Below are 10,342 nucleotides of genomic sequence, written 5' to 3' on the forward strand. Positions count from 1 at the left end.
CAACTTTTTAAGGAGCAATTTGTGGAGAAGCCCCCATTTTTGCAACCATTGCTTATTTCTAGCCTCCACTAAAATAGGGAAAGATTCTAATTTATCCTTTTCCAACTTAAATTTAAGCAAAAAATGCTCATAAACAGCCCCATGGAGACATGAAGTTAGAAAACATTCAGGTATCTGATAGTTACGTTTAGGAGTTTAGTAAAAGGAAAGGGCCACTAGCTTTCGGAGTTTAGTAAAAGGAAAGGGCCACGAGAATTCGTAAGTTCCAATGTTTCAACAAAACCAGCCGTATTTGACTCAAACCACGCGGAAACGCGGATTGTCGACACGTAGCGTTGAAAAACTAGTACTGCGTGTGAATGACATCATAATATCCTTGGTTTTGACGACGAATGTAAAATCGCCGCCACCCATTTTTCTAAGTCAATTTGGAAATAAAAAAGGAAAAAAACAAGACAATGCATTCGACCTGGCTATTTATGGAGTGAGTACATCCGTAAATTAACGAAGACCCTAAAATTATAAAAGCAGAAGAGTCGTTGTGAGCATTGCAATTGCAAAAGTGAAGATGGCTCCTTTGGCCTGCGCAGCTTGTCGATTTCAACGGAAGAAATGCTCAGCTCAATGTCTGCTGGCTCCTCATTTTCCTCCAGACGACCTCCAAAGGGTTATGATCGTGAATCAGGTCTATGGAATCAGCCGTGTCCTCAAATTGGAGTCAAGCCCGATTTCTAGGTTTTCAAACTCAGATTGAATCAGTTTCATTACCTTTAATTCTCTGCATTAAATTCAATTCTTACAATATCAGAAGTATTAGAGATTCATTCCCCCACAGACCATTATATTTGGGTAAAAGAGTTTTAGGAAATCAAAGTCAAGAATCTATTTAATCATACGGACAAATGGAGATAAATAATATTGCTTAGTAGTGTATTAAAGGCTGTATGCTTCTCTCCTCGTGTTTGGCTGAGTGATCAGGCTGTGTAACTTTTTCTGTTCAATCTGATTGAGATCACACTCAAATATTTTTTTTCTTCAATCATCAAGACGGAGTGTGATTCAAAATTTTGATAAAAGAACTCACATTTAATTAATGCATCATTAAAGCAAAGCTGTTTGTGATGTTGAGGATAAATTCAAAGTGTATTGCAAGTCTGGCCTTTTTTTGACTTGAAACATTACCTTTTTTTCTGCTTTCTAATGATAGATCATTGAATGCAATTTGAATAAAACAACTCACAGTTTTATCTAAAAAAAAATTATTCTCAATTACGACTGTGGAAAACCTATACCATCCATTGCTGTTCTCCATGGAAGGGAAATTGTTCTTAATACAAACCTTTTTGTAAGGCTAAAGATAAATTCAAAGCCTGCAAGCACAATGACCCAGCAAAGAGGTTTGAATCTTAGTGACAGCTACACCAACAAAGTGACCTAACCACGGTACTATGCCCCAATGAACATTTTAATTTAATAAATATTACTTTCTTAAACTTTTAATAAAACTATTGATTAAAAAAATAACAATTAGTAAAATATATTTAGAATAGTCATAGACTATTTGTTACTCAAAAATTAAATTGAAATATATTTATTTAATTTATTTTTACAGTTGATCAATTAGTTATCTTTAATTTCACAATTTGATTCTAATCAAATATAATACTATGACAAGAGTACATTGTTTCACATATGGTCATGCTTATCCTGCACTGTCTTATAGCTCGACATTTATTTAGAGTTGTCCAAATATTTGAAGTATTTGGCCATCAGATTAAGGGAAAAACTATGGTGTTTTCGCTTCGAATTAGTGGAATAATAATATTAATGATTTTGATGTGGCATTGTTGTCCAAATATTTGATCTATGTGCTACAACCATTTGGCCATCAGATTAAGAAATAATAATAATGAGTTTTAGAATTAAATTAGTGGAATAGTGATATTAATTCTTTTAATGTGGTATTGTCGCAGGATATTGAACCTGAGCAAAGAGCAGATGCAGTAAATAGTTTGGTATATGAAGCAAGTGCCAGGGTGGAGGACCCTGTTTATGGGTGTACAAGAGCGACCCACCAATTGCAGAAGCGGATTGCAGATTTGGAGTCCCAGTTGGCAGCCACGCAAGCAGAGCTCCTGAATATGCGTTTTATAGCTGAGACGCCTGTATACACTCTCACTACTGAATCTCACGATGCTGGACATGTTTTAGGTTCCACGTCACAACAAAGTGAATATACGATGTGTGAGAAGGTGGATCCCACGCTATTGTGGGAGCCGCTATGGCAATTATAAACTAAAGATAAAAGTATATTTTTTGGGATTTGTTTCAAAAATGCTTTTAATTCTATCTTACAGTCAGCAACATTCTTCGATTGCTTGATATGCGTTTTATCATAACCTCGGTAAGCTGTACTTTTATCTTTACACCCAGCCAACACGCATTCAGTTTTGGTCTATCTCCATTGCATGTGGGTCCCGTGTTCTCCATCTTTCTTTCTCAAATAATTATAGTTTCACTTTCAAAATAGAGGAAGAACAAAACAACTAATCATGGCCATTCGAATGGATATTTTGAGCAGACCACAATAGAATTACAGAGATTAATCTAGACACCAACTTGACCGACAATTTAGTTTGATAAATGAAAATTCTTTCATAAGGGCTTATTTAAACATTTCTATAGATAAATGTTTAATAAAAATCAAATCATCAATATATAAACAATCAATCCAAAATTGACCTTGTTTTTTTGATCTTTGTGTATAGTGTAGGCTCACTCTTGCTGAAACCATTATTCACCATGTATGAATCTATATAGCTATACCATGCTTGCTTAAGTCCATTAAATACCTTTTTCAACTTTTATATGTTGCCTTCATATCTACTTACCTCATATCCTATGGTTGTTGCACATAAACTTCTTCCTCTCGAAAACCATTGAAGAAGGTTGATTTGACATCCATTTGGTAGAACTTGCAATTGTTTTGAGATACCATTGCTAATAGCATTCTATCTACATTAACTATTGGTACAAGTACAAAATTTTCATCATGTCCTATGCTTTTTCAACATGTCCATTTGCATTAAGCTTAGTGTTGTAAACACATTCACACATATGCATTGTTTTCTTTTAGAAAAATCTACTAGCTCCCATGTGTCATTATTTTCAATAGATTATATATCTTCATGATAGCATTAATTCAATGTTCCTTAACTGTACCACAAAATATATAAGATCATGAGAAAATAAAGCAAAATTTGATTGCAAATCTATTCATTCTCCTTGATCATAAACTTCTTGCAAACTTCTATTTTTTTTTAATTTCTAAGTCTTGATCTCAATGATTGAAGTGTAGGATTAGAATCAGTACATACTTATGAAATTGGATAAGATTGGCTTAATTATTCACCTTGTTCAATATTTCTATTTTTTTGTGAACTTATTGATAGAGTACCTTCTTGCATACTAGATTGATCACCTTTATTTCATTGATATTTTTCCTTCTTCTTCTATTAGGTACTATTGTATCAATTGTAATGGTTTTATCTATATTTCCATACAAAGACTCATCTTTGAATACAACATATCTACTAATAATAACCTTCTTACTGATCGAATTAAACAACTTTAAAGATTTTGATTGTCCACAATAAGTAATAAAGATACACTTCTCACCTTTGTAATCTAGCTTGCTTCTTGTTTTATTTAGAACATTGGAAAATGCAACATAACCAATTTTTTTGAAATGAGATACACTGTGATACTTGTAGATGTTGAATCTGAACTCTCAATATTGTAAATCCTAACAATATTCAGCCATAAAAACCCTAGATATATAATGAAATCCAACACAACATCAATGAAGAACCTTAAAATATACAAAATCATGAAATAAATCAAATGATACCATTCACACATTTAATGGTTTTGATCTTCATTGTTCTCCTATCTCCAATGATCTATGTTCCATGGTTTCTATATGGAAAATAAGAGGAAGCCTCTTATATGGAGAACATCCTAAAAATGAAGTGTTGAGATTGAGAGGTGGGATAAAAGATGCTCGACTAAGACAAAAGGGTAGGTAGCAGAAATAATAAAATAAAGGGAGTGGTTAGGATAAATGAGGGGAAAAAGATAAATGAATTAATTAAATAAATTAAAGAACAAACTTAATTAATACAGGCGAACCGCATGAATTAAACAAAAAAAATTATTTAACTTGAGAAAAAAAACAATTTAAAAAAATGAAAAAATATTTATTTAACTTGGGATAGAAAATGTGCTAGAAAAGGATAAGTGAATTATTTAAACAAATACAAATTCATTTTTATTAATAAAAGAAAAGTGATTATTAAATAAATAAATATGTATATTTAATTAGGCTAGGACAATTTTAGGTGCCTACAATCTTACCATTGCATGCATGTTGTGGGATCCTATCTTTCACACTTTTTGGTGGACTCATGTTCAAGATATATACTTCATGAGCTACCATTTCAACGCAATATTCATTAAGTAAATTATTTGCTTTTAACTTTATTTTTTGCATCTTCATTATTGTTTCATTTTTCTTCTCTATGACACTATTCCATTGAGATGTTTAACTTGTAGTTAATTATTTTTTTGTTCCATGGAACCTACAAAAACCTAAGAACTCATTTCATTTGTATTCATCTCTATTATCTAATCTCAATAACTTGTTGAATAGACCACTTTACTTCTCAACCAATGCTTTAATCACTTTTTAAATTCTTCAAATTTAGACTTAAGAAAACAAATCCATGTCTTCTTGCTAAAATCATCAATTAAAGTTAGAAAATAAATCCTCCCCCTAATGATGGTTTTTATAGTGGACCACATTAATATGTATGCACAATTTCTAAGGGTTCCCATGCTTTATATGGCATTTCCCTTGGAAAACTCTCTCTGTGTTGTTTTTCCAAAATACCATATTCAAATGAATTCATTGGCTCTTCAACTTGGGACAATCCTTCTACCATTTTATTTTTATGTAATAAATACAATCCTTTTAAGTGAAGATGACCATATCTCAAATGCCATAGCCATGCTTGATCTAGACAAGTTGCCTTGAAATTTGCTTTAACTTCTTGTTGAATTTTGCAACACAAGTACCTGTAAGTGAAATGAAAAACAAGAACACCTTCCACAAATGAGAGCTACAAAAAATAATGCTATATTACTTAAAAACAAAGAATACAAAATGAATTACAATTGTATAATGAGATGCTCATAAACAAAGAACAAAACTCAATTTAGGAGAACTAAAGTGCAAGCATGAGAAGATAAATAAAGTTCAATTCTAGCTAAACTATGTGCACAACTAAAATTAAGCGCTCCTAAGTGAGCTTAAGCCAAAATCAACTAATAGCTAAATATGATCTAACACCTCCCGTTAAGTGAAACTTAGGGTGAGAAAAAAAAACTCTAAATGCTTGATTGTTGAAATGGGCCTCGAAAATAAAAGGCTGGATTAGGTATCCATGTGCAAACCAATGAAGTCTCTCTAAGTAGAGTAAAGCATGAAACCATGTGCAAAAAACCAACTCTCCAAAAGTGAGAGATTTGATACATGAAAGGAAACGTGAACTACTAAAAAAAGATGGAATGAAGGACTAACAAGCCTCTAAAAAAATGTCCTAAAAGAATGGGAACATGAATAACATGCTCGAAGAACAAAATATTGTAGACAACTATCGAATGATAATTGCTATAGTGTTGAATGAAAAACCTCCTTTGAAACAAAGATGCTGATCGGGATCAAGAAGACAACAATCTACATAAGTGCCCCCAGCAACACTACTCAAACAATTAGATGGAAAACAAAGCTAAAAATATTTATCAGTTGATGATATATGTGGCACATGAATTTGCATGAGTGACCCCAATGACACTACTTATGTTAGACACAATGCACCACTAAGAGGGGGGTGAATCAGTGGTTCACAATCTTTTTCCCTTTAACTATCCTATGTAAGTATACCGGTTCATAGATCAAGCTCAATGAAGACTTAGCGGTTACTGGGGAGACCAACAAAAATACAATCACACGCAAAGGACATCTCATAACACTGGTATGTACGAGGAAAACCCAAAATGGGAAAAACCTTGGTGAGCAATGTTGCTAGAGTCTACTGCTCCAATCCAGCCTCACAATGAAACTTTGTTACACAATTTAGGGCAGCAACCCAAGGAGGTACAACCCTTGATTTATGAGCTTCAACTCAAAGGAGAACCAACCCCTACACAATTTATAGGCTACAACATAAAGGAGCTACAACCCCTGCACCGAGCTACGAATTAGTGATTAAAATACATTTTCTCAAAATAAAAGGTATTAATCTAGTTAAAAGTGAATCTTGTAACTTCCAAAAGAAAACCTCCCTACCGGTAAGGTATCTCCCTTGCCTTACCAGTTCTCTACTCACTCTCACTGATTCTTCAACAACTCAGCCACTATCTTGTTGTATCTCCTCTATCACTCACTACACTCTTCTTCTCACTGTTGTTGCTTACCAATTCACCTCTCTCTCTATGGTGGTTCTCACTTTCTTCAGTTTCTCTGGTTCTCTCCACTAGTACTACACTTAGCCAGTTCTATGCCTGCGTTCTTTGTTGCTTTCTTCTCTTGTTCTCTGTCAGTATGAACACTACCGATTCTACACTTCTACTGGTTGATCTCTTCAACCTGGTTGTCCCTCACACTCAATCTCTTCTCTATTTCCTTGATGTGCACTTGACTAATCTACTTGCAGCGACCAATCACTTCATAGGAACACTATCTTCCTCTCTATAGTAGCAGCCTTCAATGATTTTGGCTTCCTTATTTATAACTTGTTTTTCCTGCCAAAACCCAATTCAAATCCTAGCCGGTAAGGGTTTCCTCATGATCCTCAAGGACAACCAAGTCCAATAAGATCTTAGCCGATCTAATCTCCCTGATAGCCAACTATACACCTCCGCCATGAACGCACCTTCTTGAACATGCCTTCTATCTTTGGCAATCCGCAACCGGTCTATCGACACACCTCAGTCAATCATCATAAATGTCTCAGTTGTTTCCTTCGCCAACTCCGATCTGCACAATCATTCTATCCTCAATTTCTGTTGTCTATTTGATCTCAAGACGCACACCTCTGTAACTCTACATCAAGCTTCGCAATCACCATTAATGTCGAACCAATCACAGCAACCCCTTTGACACCAGACATCACCAAAATTTGCACATTCATCACCTCATCTCCGTGAGGCATCACAGTCGGTATCCTCCTCATCACACTACTTTATCAGTTTATCTTGGTCACTGACCACAAACATAATCGGTACACCCATACCGGTTCACTAACCCTACCAACACTAACCACCTTGTCGGTTATCCTTCCTTCCATCACCTTTTATAATATGCCAGTGTAACCCTTGTGTCTACACTTCGCTGCTCTGCCGGTGAAATACCTCTACACATATGTTCACTTGCCGGTACCATAGCTTCTCTGACAACTCTCCTTATCTTTTAGTTTTCTGCACTTGTCTTTATTATGTGAGAGCCTTATCTTCCTTATCTCTTCTTTGATGTTCCACCAGTTGACATAACATGTCAACTATCGCCAATGCAAATTCTGGTAGATGTGTTTGTCAGTGGAAAATATACTTTCCTTCTTGCCAGTGAGACACATTGATGAAACCAAGTCATCAAATTCCAACTATTCTGCACTGTCATTCCTATAGACTCACTAGCATCCTTCTTCGTCAAACCGGTTCTCCTCTCATCTAGTTTGTCAAGATGACAGACACACCATCTCAACTCCTCATCCTTCCTTCACTGTCCCGGTAGCACACCTTGTTTTCACTTTCTTATCCGGTGTGCATTTCTGATCTCATGCTCTGGAGGCTTCCTCATCTTCCACTTGTACAACTGGTCTCTGCATCCAATCACCTACCTATCTCAGGGAATCATTCTGTCAATACAAGTTTGACATTAAAGAAGGGAGGATACATCTTCAACATGACATTTGTCCTAGTGGTTTTCCATATGTCATCCTGCACACAAATGCAATGTACATTATCAACCTATCACCTAGCCCGTGATAGCTTCTTCATCCGGTGCGAGTCCTGCTAGTTAACCTTGCACTATCAATCTGGTGGGCATCTCATACTTTACCTCTAGTTTTGATTTGATCCAAATATCATTCCACTTACTTTAGCACAAACAATTCTCAACATGTAGTCTCTTCATTCTGGTTGTATGCACCACCATATCAACAACCCTTTTATAGGGTGGAGTGGTGACTATACTGCATCTCTAGCATAATGATACATAGAGGTTCTTCCTTTTGCATGAAGATGGTTACCTAGTTGTCACCAATGACAACTCAACAACTCTTCTCCCTTACCAGTCCATCTTCTATTCTGATTGACATCAAACTCTAATGCTAACAACCTCTTGTCCACTAGTTGACATCAGTGTCAATGATACAAGTAACATCCTATACCAGTTGACATCAATGACAACACAATGCCAAGAATCTCCCCCTTTGGAATTTATGTTAATACTACAATAACTTTGTCCCCCTTCAACAACAATGGCAAAGGGCACTGTCAGGATGACATTCCTCCTTGTATCTACCAGTCACTGATATAAATCTTTATCCCATTATCTCTGGGTGCATCCCCCCCTTTGAAGATTATGCACAACATCATCTCAATCATCAAAGCTTGAGATGGAAAGCTCGAGTACCAAACAACCCTTAACAGAAAACACTGGTCTCTCTCCTTCTTTGAGCATCTACTTGATCTACTTCTTTGTACAGTATATCTGATATCAATCTAAGGATATGGCTCTAAACTCCCCCTGAACCTCAGATCTTTGGTCTTCATTTCTCATCTGCTAGATCCCAAACCAGGACTCACATCAATACCTATGACATCCATCATCATGACCACAATGCCAACTATAGGTCACATATCCAACCTATTGACCCATTAATATGTATGCACATAAGATCAACTACCGGACCAAAACATGTCATTCAAGTCCTTTCCAATAACATGTGATACATAACCACATCCATCCAAGGTGACAGAGTTACTGCAACGATCCCTCAACTCATTGACTTACATAACTTGCAACACTAATCAACATCCGTGTCGGTAACATGCTGCACATATCACTCTCTTGTCTCCATCGGGACACTTTCCTTTTTACCTTTATTTCCCGGTTTCAATTTCCTCTGCTACCATTCATTTCACCTGTAGCAGCTAACCATCTTCCATGTGTAGTCAAGGCAGTAACTACACACACACTGCCATCTCATTTTCTTCCTCTTACCGATAGCAACTTATTCATCTTCTTGTCCATTTTCAACTAAGGGGTGAAAGATACCAAAAGTTACTGTAGTATTGACATCAATGCCAAAGGGGGAGATTGTTGGCATGGTGTTGTCATTGATGTCAACCGGTATAGGATGTTACCGGTATCATTGACACTGATGTTAACTAGTGGACAGGAGGTTGTTTGCATTAGAGTTTGATGTCAACTAGAATAGAAGATGGACCGGCAAGGGAGAAGAGTTGATGAGTTGTCATTGGTGACAACCAGGTAACCATCTTCATGTAGAAGGAAGAACCGATGTGTACTGATATGCTAGAGGTGTAGTATAGTGACCACTCCACTCTGTAAAAGGGTTGTTGATATGGTGGTGCATACAACCAGAATGAGGAGACTACATGTTGAGCATTGTTTGTGCTGAAGTAAGTGGAATGATATTTGGATCACATCAACACTGGAGGTAAAGTATGAGATCACCACCAGATTGCTAGTGCAAGGTTAACTAGCAGTCCCACTAGGTGAAGAAGCTATCACAAGCTAGGTGATAGGTTGACAGTGTATGTTGCATTTGTGTCCAAGATGACATATGGAAAACCACTGGGACAAATGTCATGTTGAAGATGTATCCTCCCTTCTGTAATGTCACACTTGCACCGACATAATGATTCCCTGAGATAGGTAGGTGATTGAATGTAGAGACTAGTTGTACAAGTGGAAGATGAGGAAGCCTCCAGAGCATGAGATCAGAATTCCACATCGGATAAGCAAGTGAAAACAAGGTGTGCTACCAAGACAGTGAAGGAAGGATGAGGAGTTGAGATGGTGTGTCTTTCATATTGACAAACCGGATGAGAGGAGAACTAGTTTGACGAAAAAGGATGCTAGTGAGTCTGCAGAAATGACAGTGTAGAACAGTTCAAATTTTGTGACTTGGTGTCATCAATGTGTCTCACCGGCAATAAGGAAAGTATGTTTTCCACCGACAGACACATCTAC

The 10,342-nt window shown here is 36.3% G+C and overlaps 1 protein-coding gene across 1 annotated transcript; it reads left to right on the top strand.

Annotated features, from left to right (window-relative positions):
• The first annotated feature begins 568 nt into the window (after positions 1–568).
• Positions 569–2,294, top strand: LOC131858259 (LOB domain-containing protein 1-like). The gene is made up of 2 exons (XM_059211447.1): positions 569–685; positions 1,974–2,294. The coding sequence occupies exons 1-2, from the start codon at positions 569–571 to the stop codon at positions 2,292–2,294; spliced, it is 438 nt and encodes a 145-aa protein (XP_059067430.1).
• Positions 2,295–10,342: the final 8,048 nt, after the last annotated feature.

The sequence above is a fragment of the Cryptomeria japonica genome, chromosome 9 (genome assembly GCF_030272615.1).
Source record: "Cryptomeria japonica chromosome 9, Sugi_1.0, whole genome shotgun sequence".
Classification (NCBI taxonomy): domain Eukaryota; kingdom Viridiplantae; phylum Streptophyta; class Pinopsida; order Cupressales; family Cupressaceae; genus Cryptomeria; species Cryptomeria japonica.

What these genes read in the sequence shown, in the direction of transcription:
- LOC131858259 (XM_059211447.1), top strand. Translation starts at nt 569, where the DNA reads ATGGCTCCTTTGGCCTGCGCAGCTTGTCGATTTCAACGGAAGAAATGC. An exon ending in GGGTTATGATCGTGAATCAG is followed by an intron (nt 686 to 1,973) that starts GTCTATGGAATC and finishes GTATTGTCGCAG; the next exon opens with GATATTGAACCTGAGCAAAG.